Source organism: Gymnoscopelus braueri (assembly GCF_963280865.1).
Source record: "Gymnoscopelus braueri genome assembly, chromosome: 7".
Taxonomy (NCBI): domain Eukaryota; kingdom Metazoa; phylum Chordata; class Actinopteri; order Myctophiformes; family Myctophidae; genus Gymnoscopelus; species Gymnoscopelus braueri.
Window position 1 is genome coordinate 41,178,541 of NC_137608.1, and position 16,895 is coordinate 41,195,435.

Sequence of the window (16,895 nt, forward strand, 5' to 3'; positions counted from 1 at the left end):
AAATTAAGTACAGTACTTGAGTTAAATGCACTACTTTACTCTACATCAGGATGTTGTTCAATCAAATGTTCCCCTGCTATTAGCAGGCTAACCTTCAAAAGCAACATGGTGAGAATCTGTAAGATTTATGTCCTATACCGGGATTCTAACCCAGTTAACATGTTTACAACTTGAAAGTATAGAATTTAGGTGGTAGAATTTACCACCTATATGTACCTGGCCTGGAGATATGGGCTTTTGTCTAGTAGGCTAGATATGAGGATCTACTTTTCTTTTACAAAATAATATGATCTTTTTTTATGACATTTTGTCCAGGTGTTGTTTGTTCCAACTGTGAAAACTTCTAAAAACAGAACTGTCTAAAATTGTTAGTTGGGACCACAATGTCTAGAAGAGGTTGCCACACTGGCTATAAAGACAGTCTCATACCACAGTTCAGTCTTTTAATAGAAGATTCCTGAATAACTCTTCACAACATTTCACATACAAATCATAAGAAGGACTTTTGGCTGCCAAACAATTAATCAATAAACATATGTAATATACACTATTTACATAACAAAATATATCTTACAAAACATAAATTAATATATTTGACATTGATGAAGTGCATTATTTTCCCCACATGTGATGTGTGTAATATATCCTTGTCTTTTTGGTTTGCAAATAATTAGAGAACAGCAGTTCAACAGTTGACATATCTCCTTCAATTCCCAGCAGGGACATACCGTAACTGTGTACATACTGTATATTCAAGTTTTAATCGGGGACGGAGGTACATTTGATTGTATCTGTGTGTACAAGTTTACACACAAAGGGCAGAGTACATGGTTGTACCCACATAATGTCACTTTATCTATGATAAGACAGGGAGATGAAAGGTGCATGTGAAAGGTGGACACCGTTGTGTTCACAGGACACTCCTAGTCCTGCCTTATTGCAATTCAGCGCCAGGCCCAACTCCAGAGCAGAGAACAAGTGGCCGAGCCCATCCCCCCACAGATCACCATGCGTGTCCTGAGTCTGTGGTGCTTGCCTTTCTCGTAGACCCCCCCTGGGAAGAACCTCCAACCTCCGCATGTTCACCAGGGTCAGCCCCCCTCCGACACCACCTGCCACCTCCTGCAGGCCCTGGAAAAGGAACAGCAGATCTACTCTCAGCTCCGCCGTGTCACCTCGGGACCACACACTGTACCTAAAGGCAGGAGAAACATGACACAATTATTTATTAGGCCTGCATTCTTCCAAAGGCAAGAATGCCTTTCTTATTGGACCACTGGTCACTAGTGCATGGGTGGAGTGAGTGTGTGTGTGTGTGTATGTGTGTGTGTGTGGGGTCAAATTGTATCAATGGCTACAGGTTGACTATCAATGGGAACAGTTGATGCTTTGTTTTGCAACTTTAAAGTAATGACTTACTATGGATGAATTGAATACATAGGACCACAATGGAAACTAGTCCTCAGGACTTACAATCCTTTTAGCCCAATTGTATTTTTGTTTTGCATTTCTGTCTAATAAAGTATTCAATCAATCAATGAACAGAAAACCTTTGTAGGAATAGTAAAAAAAAAAGAAAGAAAGAAAGAAAAGTTTAAATTCATACCTAGTAGGAAGTTTGCGCTTATCCATGTAGGGTAGCACAGGCTGAATGTCTAGATGTTGAGGGTTGAGAAACTGAAGATGGATTTCAGCTTTCATCACAGCCATTGAGAAAACATCTCGACTCAGCAGAAAGTCCACAGCTGTATCTAGGGAGAACATGCAGGCTAAATTAAATATAATATAACACAGTTTGTGCAGAACATTCTTGTTTAAAGTGCAATACGAGACAATTGTGTTTCTTTTCTTAGACTCCGTTGTACGAATAAATCTAAGCTCTGGTCCATAGCGGTAGAAGGACCTGGCCTTAAATGCCAGACCGCACCAATGCAACTCCTTGCAACTGCCATTGGGGATAATGGTTGCAAGGAGTTGCTTTGGTGCGGTCTGGCCTTAACGCTTAAAGCTGGACCAGAGCTAGAATAAATATAGATCCGATATAATAAAACGTTACAAGGTATTCCTGATCATAATAATTGCTCATGGAAATGGTTTTGCCTTCTTACCTCCACTCAATCGACCTTGGATTCCTTTCACGCCTCTGCAGAGGAATCCCAATTGACAGCAACGATAAACCCGCCGAACGAAACTGAACAGTGATTTCCCCGGGAATATGGTGCCGTGGTGTGACCTCCCCGGGGTGAACGGACGAACGCGGAGCCGAAGCAGGTCGTCGTTATCCTGGGGAGGAGGGTCGGTGCTCTCCATCCACGGCGCGGCTAGCTCCGCGCAACGGTCCCGGTGGTGATTCTCCATGATCTGTCGCTTCCATCGTTTCAACACATGTGAGCGTAAAACGGGCTTGGAGACTCCATCCCCAACGGGCTCGGAGACTCCAACTCCATCCCCAACTGTCGGTGATTGCGACAGAAATTCCTGCTTGCCAACTGCGCGACCAAAGACTCCCTTGACATTTGTTGCCAGCGTTATAAAAAGTATTGCCGTCCACAAGCACAGGGAAGAAGCCATGGTGATGGTGATGGGTCCGCGTCTGAACTCTGATGGGCTTCAGTGCAGAAAGGCAACCTTTATGGTGGTCAGCTCTGCCCAGCGATAGGGGGGTTCAGTTTACCCCCGCGGCTGCCCTATATACCTATACTGACACAATGGGGACATTTCACTACTTAGAATTTGAATTGTAACCCAACTGACTGTCCCTCCCATCTTTTTGTCCGTGCGTCTCATTTGCACCCCACTGTTTTCTTCTTATAATGCACTTGCATAATGAGGCGCCCTAAGAGCACAACCACATCCATTCAAATTCAGCTGTAGATAATGACTCCAATTACACTATATTTGGATCATCAAGAACAATGTTCTTTACAAAATATTTGTCACAGAAATGTTGGACTAGGTTAATAACCTTATTAAGACAATCGGTAACTTTCATGTAAGGGCATGGCCCCTGTAGTTTAAAACAATCATTTCCGAAAGTAGCTCAAGACAACGGGGTTATTTATTCATTTAAACGTTTCAGTATTGCTGCCAAATATAACATTACATCATATCTATAGTCTATTTAAGAACATAAGTGCATGTTATTACAGGATAAATAATATACTGTAGTAAATATTTAACCAAAACGAATTTTACTTGGAAAATATTACATTTACAGCCACAGCAAAAGCATTGCCATGATTTTGTATACTATGATTCATACAAAGATACTTTTTATAATCTTTGCCTTTAAAAAAAAAACACCAACACACAGAAATAGACAACAATAACAATAGTGGGAATAGACAACATAACAATGATATTTTATCTTTCAGTGCATTTAGACCAAAATGAAGTGGCCACATTGCAAAATTGTCACAGCTCAAATTAACAGTATGATTAATGATATGAACAGTTTACGTTGCCATTAACTGTGTACATTTCACAAGTGAGTGTGATAAAATAAAAAGATACTCAATGTTGAGAACACAGCATACACAATAAAATTACTTTAACTCCTGTGTAGGTGCTGCTAGCTTGGTCTCAGAACAGGTTGACCCCATGTTTCATTAGTCGGTGCCGGGCCTTGCTGGGCAGGGAGAAAGCACTGTCCTGATGGTTCGGGATGCCAGAGTTTCGCACCGGCACTCCTTGCTGCAAGAAGTATGTCTCCTGGGCCACTGTGTGGGTTCCATACACAGCCACACCTGCATTCCTGTGATTTAAATACTACATATATTATTTAGAATCACATTTGAGGTATTTCAAGTAATCTTTTCTAGAGCAATAATAAAGTTCCCAGATCAACAGGTAAAAGACACAAGGATTACAGTTACAGCCCCCACACTACAGATGTGTCATTAGCACAAGTAGAAGAGGACAATACAGGAGAGGGACGACCTGTTGCCAATGCATAAGTTATGTGGTTTAATGACCCATTAAGCATACATGCAAGAAAAGGTGACAAGTACTGAAATGTAATCATGTAAGCACACGTCCATCTTATTCTGTGTAGTATCTTGTGAACATGTATAGTGAAAGAATTATGTATTAGTTCTAAAATGGACCTTGCTACAGACACTACTTAAGGCAAAAGGTACTATGGAGAACCATTGGCATTTTATGTAAACACACCAAATTGACAAATAAAGCAGAGTATTGTACTGCTTTGGAGTGAGATCAAAAAAGCTTCTCAGTTCCCTCTATAAGTGTGTTTTTGTTTTGTTTTACCATTGTGCAAATTAAGTAAACACACTAAATGGATGGCACTACAGGCCCTACCCCCCCAATATTTAATTGCCGACCTATGAAAGGCAGGACCCCCCACAAGCCACCCCATCACTGTTATACAGACCTGATAATAGCCTCCTGCAGAGTTTCAGTGTTACAGAAATGTGAGTGTAGCAGCGATGTGGCCCTCACAAAGGATCGCTCCTGGGCTCCCCCCGGTCCACCAGACAAGTTGGCTGCAGAGACACAAAAAGAACACCAGAGGCTCACTACAAAATACCACACTAACCTGGACAAGCATGCTTTGCACAACAACCAAAGAATGGAGATCAGAGCCTGACTAATTACCTACAAGCTCATGCAAAGCAAGAAATAAGCCATCAAACGCTTAGTGAAACTTCTAAATCTTCAGCAGCAAGTGATTAAAAGAGCTTATTAACACTCTAGCAGAAAAGTAAATGCTGGAAAACTTAAAATGTATAGGGTTCCAGAAACATCGGATACAAACAGAATGTAGAGAGATTGTCATCGACAGATACAGAGGGGACATCAAAGGAGTGAATGAAGAGGTTCCGACAGTATTATTGAGTCATACTTGTCAGTGTGTTTTGAATACAGTCAAAATGGGCAAAGATGTAGTTTCCTTGAGGGCCTGCAGCCCCTGGAGTGCTGGTCCTCAGATGGGCCTCCAGTCCATTCAACGATGCCAGGCTGCTGTGGTACTGGAAACAAACCACAAGGGAAAGCTCATTCAGCTTACCAACTCATTCAGCTTACCAACAGTCAAACTATTACTATTATAAACACCCAAATACTGGACTCATGTACTTTTAAACGTCCATATGTACTTTATTAAAGACTTATTTTTCAAATTCACAACATATGAGATTGCCTGCAGTAGATTTGTAACTTGTATTACTGGATGCAAACTCATTTGGTGTCCAGTGACATTACTGTACCAAGGTAGACCTCAATACCAAATCCACGCATAAATCAACATATGTAGATTTGAATGTCATGTGCCTACCACTCAGCAGACAGAAAATACTCTGGAAGAAATAGTAAGCCAGGTTGGCTGCTCTGGTGTGTCCACAAAGACAGTCATGTCCAAATCTGTCTCATGGTTTACATCACATGCCAACCCCTCTCTATTGCCTCTCTTTCCTAACTCTCTCCACTGTGTTGTCTGACAAATGGCATGTTAAGCACTTAATTTACCCTTAAAAAAGAAAACTTTAAATAAAAAAAATGTCATTTTTTAGAAGCAAAAATATCTTTAAATTAAAGTAATCTTGCAATAATGGCATGCTATCTATCTCACCACTTCCTCCATGGCGGCAGTGTCGTTTTGGAAGTGAGACTCCACCAGCAAGGCCAGCACCAGTCCTCTCACCCTGTGCTGGTACAGAGTCATGGGGACCAGGGGACTCTCTGCTATGTCATCACCCAGAGAGGAGCAGTCATTCAGATCTCCCACACTACCTCGCCGGGCACTTGTGTTCCCAGCGCTACCCCAGGTTCCTCCCAACGACATCCCATCCTTGTGTGAATCATCAACCCCTGCTTTCTGGCCAGCAGGTTCAGACATTTTGCCGTCCAGTAGCATTGGCCCACAGACTCCCGGCCCCCCTTTGCTTGCTGGAGTGCTGCCCCCACTGCGTCCATTAAAATAAGGCGTGTCCTCCTCATGCACAGAGCCGTCATCTTCGGTATTTAACTGACTACTCTCATCTCCATTGCTGTTAAAAGTGTAGTAATACGACTCGTCCAGTGGCTCCTCCTCTTGAGAGGCATTCCCATTAGGAAAGGCAGGCCCTGGCGACTGTAGTGGAGTTTGGAGTGGTGGGGGGCTGCGAGGGCTGGTGGTACAATCTGAGGGACCTGGGCTAACCAGCAAGTTGTCCGACGCTGGTGAGCGAGCGTCAGATGGTGTTGCGGCCATGACGGGAGAGTGGGACGGATCAGTCTCAGCTGGGTCGGACTCAGTGGAGGGTGTGTCAGACAGCGTTCTCGACAGGCGGCCCTTCCTTGTTCTGGCTCTGTTTGGGGTAGAAGTAGACCTAGAGTACAAAGAGTACAATAAGTATAAGAGACATCAAGCTGCTTTCAATATTGGCATATACGATTATGGATGAGAACAAAGTGCTCATAATACAAATGATGTAGTTAACAGGTACCTGGATTGTTTGTCAACGGGAGCAGATCGCAGGCACTGAAGCTCAGGTGCTGTCAGGAACACAGTAGAGGAGGTCACAGCACTGGAAGCAGAAGAACTGCCTGAGGACTTAGAGGAGCTCAAACCATTGGTTCTCTGGTCCTGAAATCATTATTTAAATCAATGAGTTATCATTTAGCACTCAAATACTGGACTATCATTTCACAATTAAGAACAGACTGTACATTCATTAACTTCAGGATTCATCATGAAACCGTCTCATGTCACACCTTATTGTACGTTTCACTCTCATGAACCATGACCTTCACTGTGAGATCTGGGTGCATCTGTGTGCTAACAATTCTGTGTAGAAGACAGAAAGGCATGACAAAAGCAGTTATTAATAGTTGTAATAACTTTGCAAGGGTGTATTAAGCCAAAATGCCAGCTTACCTTCCACGGAAGAGAATACAGCCAGCCAACACTAGAGGGCAGCGTTGACATGCCTGAAGGATGAGCGCAGCTTTCAATAGCAGAAGAGGGTCAATCTGAGGACAAGGATCAAAGGTTAGCAGCTGCTAAGAAGATGAACTGATGAAAAAACATGGAAATAGATTGGAATTTATGTAGTTGGCATTTGCTTGTACGAACTGAATCAGAATCACTTTATTCTCCAAGGAAAATAAAAGTACAGGACATTTGTCTTATAGCGTTGGTATAGGAACACATTGAGCTTACATAGCAGCACAGTACAATACATACTGACATAATGGAAAAATTGCCTTTAAGCACGTTCAACCGGGCGTCCCCAATTCATTTTATGTCATATAGGCTTTTTATTTTTAAGGTTTCATACATTTTCAGAATTAGCTAAAATAGGCTATCTACAAGCTCACAGATTGGCTATTTTCACGTCGTACAACAAAGTATATACTGCAGGGCTTAAAATTAAGCTTAAAAGAGTGCAACAGTTCTATTAGGTAGTCTATCATTGGTTAAAAACATACTGATCATATTTAGTACGTACGTGAGTTGAGTCAATGGTTTTCAAGCAGCTAAACATGTGATGAAGCTCAGTGGATGCTGTTTGTAAGTGGGAGAGATAATGGGCCCATCGGACTGCTAATGTTTCCTTATTGTGAATCTAAAAAAGAATTAGTGACACGTTATGGTTACACATACACCTTTATTACTTTTACAAATCAACAAATGCATACTGCCAAGTGCCAATATGTGGAAACTAGAGGTTTAGAAAAATGTTCTTGTTGCTCTTTCTTTCTTTTTCCAAAGTGCACAGAGAAATTAAAACAGATGTTTTGATTATATGATCCTCATCACTGTTGTGTCTTGACAGACAAAGACACCCTTATTTATAGAGGAGAAATTTGTATATTATCATGTGGTTTATATTCCTTGTAGCGCTATGTTTGATGGTTATCTTATGTGCTTAATGAATGCTTCATGATCACATGATAGTCAGACATGTATAGCATTGTATGTATGTATGCACTTTATGTATGCATGCATATATTATGCATGTACTGTATGACACTGATTTGATCCCTCATTAAGTCCATTCACATCACCTGCCAATGCTCTCCTCTATAAATAGGGGCATGTTGGTGATCTTATAATCAAAACATCTGTTGTATTTTAATCAATTCACTGTGCACAAAATTTGTACTTATTTTAATATGGGTAAAATAAACCTTGTAAACCTGGTATGTAGTTTTTCCTGAATATCAATTATAATTTTGACTTACATACACACCTACCAATAAACGCATTACGAGGACTAAAACTAAGTAAGGCCTTGATTTTGTGACTGAAACAAATGTCAGAAATAGTCTACATGTCATTCGGACTCAGGCATTTTGGCTGTGCTATCTTTCATACCCAGCTTAGCTCGACATGCACTGCAATGACTGGTTGATTGTAATGACAATTCATAACTGAATAAGGGATGGACAATTAATTGGTCATCATATCGGTATCGGACGATGTTGGCCTTAAAATGCAATATCGGTATCGAACCGATATCTAAATAATATATTGGTTTTAGCCAATATTTTATTTTATAATAATTATGTTGAATTTTCTAAAAAAGGCCTGGCCCACTGGCGTAACGGTCCAGGCACGGTCAATGTAGCCTAACAGCGCGTCGCGGGTTCGAGTCCCGACCCCGACGGCCTTTGCTGCGTGTCACTCCCCATCTCTCTCCCCATTTCCTGTCAGCCTACTGTCCTATCCATAAAAGCCCAAAAAGAAAAAGCCATTTGTGATGATGAAGGCTGCAGATTCTATCAGTGTTTTCTGGGGAAACTTTCAAAAGAGTCAACAAGTTGGAAATGTTTTAAAATAGAAACACTACATTCAAGCCGTTTGCTTTGGTATATGGGCCAACATTTCAATAACGGTGCATCTCTAGTTTTGGAATAAAGAGGCATTGCTTTTTCAAACGTTCAGTGTTTATATGCCTTTTTCAGAATGGACAAAATTATTATTATTTTTTTAACGCAGAATGAGATCATATCAATTATTATATTGGATATCGATATCGACCATAAATGTCATATCGCCCATCCCTAAACTGAATACTACACCTGATAGCTCTGGCGAATGGAGCCATTGTAGAAACAAAAGAGGTTTATCAGCTGGTCCAATAGGTCACAGACACTGACATTGGGGATATCCACTGGGCAACCCAAAGCCTAGGGAGGAAACAGAGTTCAGTAATGGGCTTCCCAAAATGTTCCATGCCAAGGACCTAATAGCCTCTGGCTAGAGCAACCCCATTGTGAAATAGCTTAAAAAACATAACAAAAACAGGACAATTGTGAAAATAGCTTATCTACAAGTGTTGCACATTGCGACACGTTGTGACAAATCAAGTTGAAAATGGTTTAACTGGCACAATAATGTTATGAATATAAATGGTATACAAATATACAGTATATATATATATATATATATACATACATATATATATATATATATACACACACACACACACACACACACACTGTATACATTTTTATTTTATTTTATTATTATTCCTTTCCCCCCCCATTTCCCCTCCTTTCAAATTGCCCCCTGGTGGCCCCCACTTAGAAAACCTGTGGATTAATCTCACAGACTCACACACATCCCCAGGAGAATATAACCAACCAACTAATGCTACTCACTCACCCAAAAGAAGTCATCTTTCATGCAGATGGCAAACTTGCTACGGCGTAGCCTGATCATGCGTACAGGAGAGGACGACAACTCAGAGACACAGCGACCCACACCAGCCAGCTGTCCACACAGCAGTTCCTGTTTATCTATTGGTGTCTGGGGAATTTAATGAAATTGCAAGAACAATTATGTTTAAGGCAGTAAACATAATTGATATGGTAGTCATAATAATCAGTACCGACTCAGACCACAAAATAAACAAATGAGCCTATATATTAAAATCTGGGTTACAGGAGACAATTTTAAAAAATGGCAGTTTAAAACGCATGCACACACATATGGGTTACTATGCATCTTAAACTTAAGACACACGCAAAGCTTACTCAATGTCAGGGCAACTTTCACTGCAAAACTAACCTCTTCAGGATAGAAGTAGCAGATTCCCTCCCTTGTTTGGTCACCCTCTCCTTTGACCTTCGATCCATCATAGAGGAAGAAGAAATTACACCTAAAAAATATTCAAACACGTCTGAGTGGCTTACTACAAAAGTCAAAAGCCCTTCTTTTCTTTTGGTTATTTGTGATACTATTCCATCAGCAACAACTATGGATGAAATCTGGAATGGATCTTGGAGACTTACATATGAACTTACATGAAATCATTTGTTTACCTTGTTTCATTTGTTGAAATGTATTTGTTTATTGTTGTTTAGATCATAGAAAAGTTACCAAAATGAGGGATTTTAGAGTATCTTAACAGAAACAGACGAATGTCCAAAAAAAGAGAACTACAATACGAATATGGGTATTGGGCAACATGAAGCAGTTAACCATTGTGTAAAGTAACTAAGTACATTTACTCAAGTACTGCACTTTAGTTGTAGTAGTAGTGCTTTTACTTCTACTCCACTACACCTCAGAGGCAAATATTGTACTTTTACTCCACAACAATTATTTGACAACTTTAGTTGTAGATTTGTATTAATTACGAAACATACATTAACCACTTCAGCCCTATATACATTTCGGCCATTTGAAAATAGTCGATCTACAAGCTCGTAGCTCCAGCTTGTAGATCGGCTATTTTCAAAAGATTTTTTATACATTTTGAAGTTCGAAATTGTGTGAGTACTTTTACTTTTGGTACTTTAAGTATATTTTGATGCCGATGCTTTTGTACTTTTACTCAAGTACATTTTGAAAACGCTGTAGTATTGATACTTTTACTTAAGTAAAAAAAATATGAGTACTTTCTTCTTCCACTTCTGGAAGCAGCAACAGCTGGTCTCACCTTCTTGACTCTGGCATCATGATGTCAGCCATCCCCTGATCCCCAACAAGGACCAGAGCAAAGGCAGAAGTAACGTTGTCCTCTTGGAGTAACGTGTCCCACACTCACTATCTCACAGCCGCATGTTCCATAACTATCTGAATTAAGACTGGAACGTATTTAGTCCCGCCGGGGTTGCGTTGCAATACTCAGTGAGCTTTTGCAGATATTCCATAAGCCAGTAACGTTCAACTTGAAGGGGTTTCAACAACAGAGCTACGTTCTCTAATATAATATTAGCAGGAGTACGTGTTTAGAGACCTTCTTCTGGACGTATTCGATTGATTAAAAGGCGTTCGAGAGGCCATGCAAAAGGAAACGGAATCAAACTTCAGTGAACGAGACGATTGCTTGAGGAATGCAGGTCACAAGTAGTGGGAGTCATGTGAAAGTATGGCAAGCATCTTAGGTCAAAAATGTAAGAGCCTCGGTCAACTCATTCGTTGCTTCTATGGTTCTGAAAAAATCGGCGTCCACATTGTGGGCATGTCGTGGCGGAAATGTTTAAACATTCTCAACAAATTCAAACATTTAAAAGTTTAGAGAACATTTGTGGTGCGAATATGGGGTATTTCACTTTCAAACATGTTTGAAAGTGAAATATCCCTTTAAAACACTGGGGACAGTTTCTACTCTGGAAAATCTGTGTGCGCTCAAAACAGTGTGTGTGTGTGTGTGTGTGTGTGTGTGTGTGTGTGTGTATATATATATATATATATATGTATATATATATATATATATATATATATATATATAATGAACACTGAAGATTTTTTACAGTAAAGATTGGGGTCCCAGAGATATTGTATCAAATGGGAGTATGTGGCCTACATGGCGGTGCACAAAATCAAACCCAGATACCTTGCAATTCTAAGGCGAATGCTCTGCAGACTGAGCTACCTGGACTGATAATGACATCGTTATTGATGACATCATTATTGCTGTCATATGTTCATATGTATGTCATGCATATATTTACTGTTTATTCGTGTTTACAGATATTGTATTGCTCAACTGTTCCCTTGAGTTTAATATAATTGTAATACATTAACTCTGGGAGCCTCCTTGGTTAGAAGTGTCAAGATACTCTGCTACACACTCTACTCAGGTTGTCACACTGTACATAGGAAGGAGGATAATAACATGACCGGCAGCCCATGTGCAATGTGCAGAACAGGGCATCACTGTTGCACTTCGTGTCAGAGTGAACACTGGCCTCATGGACATCACTGTGCAAAAAGTGTAGTGACTGACAGATGTCTGGTGCCTGTCATGCCCACCTGCATCCAGCCAGGGTTCCACAGGTCTCCCACCAGCGATGATGAGTGCCATGACGAAGAGAAAAGGGTGTGCTTGCCTGGCTTCACAGGACTGTACAACCAGGGAAACACCTGTTTCTTGAACAGCGTCATCCAGTCCCTGTCCAACACCAGAGAACTCAGGGATTACTTCCATGATCGAGTATTTAGGGCAGAGATCAACTACAACAACCCTCTGGGTACAGAAGGCCGACTGGCCGGCAGCTTTGCCACACTGCTCAGGGATCTGTGGAAAGGGACTGACCATGCCCTCTCACCCTCAAAGCTCAAGGCCATAGTGGTCAGTAAAGCCAGTCAGTTTGCTGGATATGCCCAGCACGATGCGCAGGAGTTCATGGCCTTCCTGCTGGATGGGCTTCATGAAGACCTGAACCGCATCCAGAACAAACCCTACACAGAAACGGTGGACTCGGATGGACGGCCGGATGAAGTGGTGGCAGAGGAGGCATGGCAGAGGCACAAGATGAGAAATGACTCCTTCATAATGGACCTTTTCCAGGGACAGTTCAAGTCAAAGCTTGTCTGTCCCACATGCTCCAAGGTGTCCATCACCTTTGACCCCTTCCTCTACCTGCCTGTTCCGTTGCCCCAGAAACAGAGGATTCTCACCATCTTCTACTTTGCAAAAGAACCTCATAAAAAGCCCATCAAGTTCCTGGTTAGTGTGAGCATGGAGACCTCTAGCACAGCAGAGGTCCTAGAATCCATTTCTAGGAGTGTGAGGATCAAGCCAGAGAACCTCAGGCTGGCAGAGGTGGTGAACAGCCGTTTCCAGCAAATCTTCAGGCCATCCCACTCTCTAAAGTCAGTGCTGCCCGAAGGCAAGTTGTTCTGCATTGAGGTGCTGTCTAAAGAGCTAGCCAAGGAGAGGGTGGTGTTGCTCAGAGTCGAGCAGAGGCTCCAGGTAAGTAAACCTTGTGTCTGTTGCGAAGAGTGCGGGATAAGGTCTGAACAAGCTAAACTGAAGCGCTGCATTCAGTGCTACAGCGTGGCCTACTGCAGCACAGCGTGCCAGGTGAAACACTGGACATCCCACAGAAAAGAGTGTCAACCCGTTTCAAAGAATGTGGGCCTACCCTTCCTGGTCAGTGTGCCAGAGTCCCAACTCACCTATGCCCGGCTCACCCAGCTGCTCAAGGATTACGCCATGTTTTCAGTCAACGTGTCACAGCTTCCTTTCCAGTCCTGCTCCTCTCAGGGCTCCCTAGCTGAGAAAGAGATGTCCTGTGAGAAGGCAGTATGGCCAGAAGCTGCAGTGACAGGGTACCAGCAATCAAGCTTGTCAGCATCAAATCATGCCATTCAGTTCTTCATCTTTCTGGACTCCAACAGCAAGGATCAGAAACTGAAAGAGGACCTGCTGGCAGACCAGTCCAAAGACATCACTCTGGAGCTGGTGTGGAAAAACCTTGAGGGTCGGACGGGGGGGAATGTCAGGGTGCTCACCAAGGATCTGGAGTTTGATGAGGACCCTGGTTCCCGGAGCGAGACGGCCCGAGCCGGACATTTCACCCTGGATCAGTGCCTCAACCTCTTCACCAAGCCTGAGGTGCTGGCACCAGCGGAAGCATGGAACTGTCCAAAGTGCCAGCAGCACCGCGAAGCCTCCAAGCAGCTTCTGTTGTGGCGTATGCCAAACGTGTTGATCATCCAGCTCAAGCGCTTCTCCTTCCCGAGCTTCATCTGGAGGGACAAGATCAACGACGTGGTCCACTTTCCTGTCAACAACCTGGACCTGAGTGAGTTCTGCATTGGCCAGAAGGAGGAGATGCAGCCGGCCCCCGTCTACGACTTGTATGCCGTCATCAACCACTATGGAGGCATGATAGGGGGCCACTACACAGCTTATGCACGCCTTCCCAGCGACAAGGACAGCCAGTGCAGTGATGTCTGTTGGCGTCAGTTTGATGATAGAACGGTCACCAGGGTGGAAGAAAGTCAGGTGGTGACACGTTATGCCTACGTCCTGTTCTACCGCAGACGGAGCTCCCCTGTGGAGAGGCCGTCACGCTTCCCGGGACCACTGGGGGTTAAGTCGCCCACCTATGCTGGGTCCGCCGCTAGCCAGGCTTCTAGCCAGGGGTTATTCGGGACATACCTAGACCCTGAAGAGGTGGACTAATCACATTGCAGGCGGATGTAAGAGGGGCAGAGATTCTAGAACTCCGTATGGCCATGAGGCTCTGTTTCGGGTGGAGCTCTACCAACCAACGGGGACAACAGTGGATAGTGCTCCACAGTTTAAAAGGTAATAATCCTGCAAAGCCTACAGTAACACATGCACACAGAAGAACACACTCCTGGCCCCCAGCTCTTTGTTGCGGCTCACCGTAAGATGATCTCATTGGAAATAACATTTTCAACAACTTAGTTGTTAAACGCCACTTTGCCAGCGACAGATGCATCTTTTTGATATGGTTATCAGGCTTATAAGACCTCTATCGAAGTTGGTGAAGGAATGCATTGGTTTGGTTGCTCACTGCACACTGCCAATAGGCCACAGAAGTACCACTAATTATTTTTGTGTGAATGTTTTTCTATAAATGCACGGAATCACTGTCCATCTGTCCCTCACATATCTTGAGAACAGTCTTTAAACTTGCCGTGTGTATCACTGAGAACCCAAGGATATGTTTTGCCAATTGGTAAGTCGGTCCAATCAGCAGCTGAACCGAAAATCAAAATCCCTGTGTTTGTCTGGATATCAAATATGACATCATAGAACTGATTGTCATAGATTTGCGAACGGGTACAATGGGTACAACACGTATTGCATAACCGAAGGGGAATGTGTTCCCAACAGGCATCGGCCTAGTTTTGTGAATTAATATCTCAGTTCCACCATGTCCCGCCGTGCTTCCATATTTTTGGCAAGACTGGTCATCAATGTGATGTCATCAGCGATCCACATCATTATTTTTTTAACTTCTGATATGTTCTGGTATGTTTATCTTCTGTAACCTGTATTGGAATGATAGAAATCAACGTAAAAACAAAAAACTAAACAGTGTGATGGATGCAGGCTTGATTGTTTTCTTTCAACACTGAGGGCATGTGCTTATTGTCTGTTTCATAAAGCAACTTCATTTCACAAAACAAGTTTTTCAGTCTGTTTTGAATGGAACTCATACAAATGAGATTAGATAGTTATGGGTTTACAAATGTTTATTCACAAGGTTAGCAAATGTTAAAATGTTCATAAAAGTTACGATGCTTGGGTAGGAACGAGTTCCTCAGTGTTTATGTCCACTGCTAATCTCTCATACTACACCGATTATAGTAAAAATCCTTATGAATTCATATATCTCAGACCCATTGTCCCTCCATACCAGTGTCACTCTCATACATGTGGAACTAGCATGGGAACAAACTTAATGCAGCACTATGTAACTTTTTTTAATGAATACAATGTAATTCTGTCCAATCTATTTGGTAGAGTATGTTAATACAACTTATACAATTGGGATGGTTGCATCGTCTCCCTGCTCTTCTATTGAGACATTTAGATTGTGTCAGTCATGTGTCACCTAGACACAGGATCTGACAACAAATTTTAACCTGATGGTCAAGATTCAATGCATCCCCCTGAGCAAGCATAGCCTGGTAAACCCTCCCTCCGGAAATCTCATTTCCATTTCACTATTTCTCTAGAGGCTACCTAATAATATCCATGTCCCCCTGTGTGCCACCATGTTAATTGTTCCCCCACATACAGACAAGCTAAAATGTATCCTATTCCAGATGCAAATTGTGACAGGTGTCATATTACCCCTGCCAACTTAACCCTTTTGGTCTTGCTCTGCTCTGGCAAACCTATGATCTTTAAAACCTATTGCCCATTGGCTTCACAGATTCGCCGAACTTTGTGACACATTTGTGCCGCTTCACCAACATAAGTGATACCGTGCAATTAAGACTCCATTAGAACTCTAAATATGGAGATCTGTATCTCGGTATTGTGTGTGTAACATAGGGGTATTGCATAAACGGGTGTGGCATGCATTCTCAACTTGCATCGTCCCCGAGTAGGTCGGTGCTCGTTTATAAATAACCCATTGATTGTAATATCTAACGTTGTTAGTACTGTGGTAACGGGTTCCGCACCATGTACAGCGAGGTACTGAACGGGGATTGCATAACCGGGTGGGGCATGCATTGCCAACTTGGATCGTTCCTGGCCAATCGATGAACGATCCAAGTTTGACAAACACAGTGATTCTCAACCTTTTACATTTCTAGTACCCCCAGTTTGATATGTATTAGGCAACTCAGCATATCAGTAGCATGACTTGGATTAACTAATTCAGGGCAAGTACATGAGCTGATGTAGCGCCTTGTAAGGGGGAGAGAATCGTTGCTCAACTGATAGCGACAATAAACCACTTAATTACATCATGCCGCGCCTAAGCCAAACGAGGCATCTCACTGACCAACACAGGCTCTCATGACGGTCAACTAACCCTAACCAAGTATTTCAGTGCCACCTTCCTATTATTCAGACACCATTTGGGTACTGTAAGTAAAATTGCTCTCATAGGTATGCAACTGTAGGAATAAAGTTTGAGCTTTCTGTCATTCAGAGGCAAGGTACGTGTCTTTTTATATTCATTAGCTTAAGGTCAAACCTCCCTGCTCCTACCAGTTA

The 16,895-nt window shown here is 42.4% G+C and overlaps 3 protein-coding genes across 3 annotated transcripts; 1 reads left to right on the plus strand and 2 right to left on the minus strand.

The window, feature by feature from the left end:
- Positions 1-435: 435 nt before the first annotated feature.
- On the minus strand, positions 436-2,730 carry LOC308089024 (uncharacterized protein). The gene is made up of 4 exons (XM_080433603.1): positions 2,101-2,730; positions 1,866-1,908; positions 1,607-1,751; positions 436-1,195 (listed from the first exon to the last, which is right to left on the minus strand). Exons 1-4 carry the CDS (start codon positions 2,569-2,571, stop codon positions 853-855), a joined length of 1,002 nt encoding a protein of 333 aa, XP_080289729.1. The 5' UTR covers positions 2,572-2,730; the 3' UTR covers positions 436-852.
- A 327-nt stretch (positions 2,731-3,057) lies between these two features.
- hps4 (HPS4 biogenesis of lysosomal organelles complex 3 subunit 2) lies at positions 3,058-11,282 on the minus strand. The gene is made up of 12 exons (XM_080433182.1): positions 10,893-11,282; positions 10,019-10,109; positions 9,614-9,757; positions 9,028-9,135; positions 7,452-7,568; positions 6,878-6,972; positions 6,715-6,787; positions 6,447-6,586; positions 5,591-6,329; positions 4,865-4,991; positions 4,394-4,505; positions 3,058-3,754 (listed from the first exon to the last, which is right to left on the minus strand). Exons 1-12 carry the CDS (start codon positions 10,922-10,924, stop codon positions 3,583-3,585), a joined length of 1,950 nt encoding a protein of 649 aa, XP_080289308.1. The 5' UTR covers positions 10,925-11,282; the 3' UTR covers positions 3,058-3,582.
- Positions 11,283-12,203: 921 nt separating this feature from the next.
- Positions 12,204-14,372, plus strand: LOC308089025 (ubiquitin carboxyl-terminal hydrolase 19-like; the record flags this gene model as incomplete). Its single annotated transcript, XM_080433604.1, has 1 exon — positions 12,204-14,372. One exon carries the CDS (start codon positions 12,204-12,206, stop codon positions 14,370-14,372), a length of 2,169 nt encoding a protein of 722 aa, XP_080289730.1.
- Between the last annotated feature and the right edge of the window lie 2,523 nt (positions 14,373-16,895).

What these genes read in the sequence shown, in the direction of transcription:
- LOC308089024 (XM_080433603.1), bottom strand. Translation starts at nt 2,571, where the DNA reads ATGGCTTCTTCCCTGTGCTTGTGGACGGCAATACTTTTTATAACGCTG. An exon ending in GATTGAGTGGAGGTAAGAAG is followed by an intron (nt 1,909 to 2,100) that starts GCAAAACCATTT and finishes CTGGCATTTAAG; the next exon opens with GCCAGGTCCTTCTACCGCTA. An exon ending in ACCAGAGCTTAGATTTATTC is followed by an intron (nt 1,752 to 1,865) that starts GTACAACGGAGT and finishes TGTTCTCCCTAG; the next exon opens with ATACAGCTGTGGACTTTCTG.
- hps4 (XM_080433182.1), bottom strand. Translation starts at nt 10,924, where the DNA reads ATGGCTGACATCATGATGCCAGAGTCAAGAAG. An exon ending in TGAAAGATGACTTCTTTTGG is followed by an intron (nt 9,136 to 9,613) that starts GTGAGTGAGTAG and finishes TTTCCTCCCTAG; the next exon opens with GCTTTGGGTTGCCCAGTGGA. An exon ending in CTGCCGCCATGGAGGAAGTG is followed by an intron (nt 4,992 to 5,590) that starts GTGAGATAGATA and finishes GTTTGTTTCCAG; the next exon opens with TACCACAGCAGCCTGGCATC.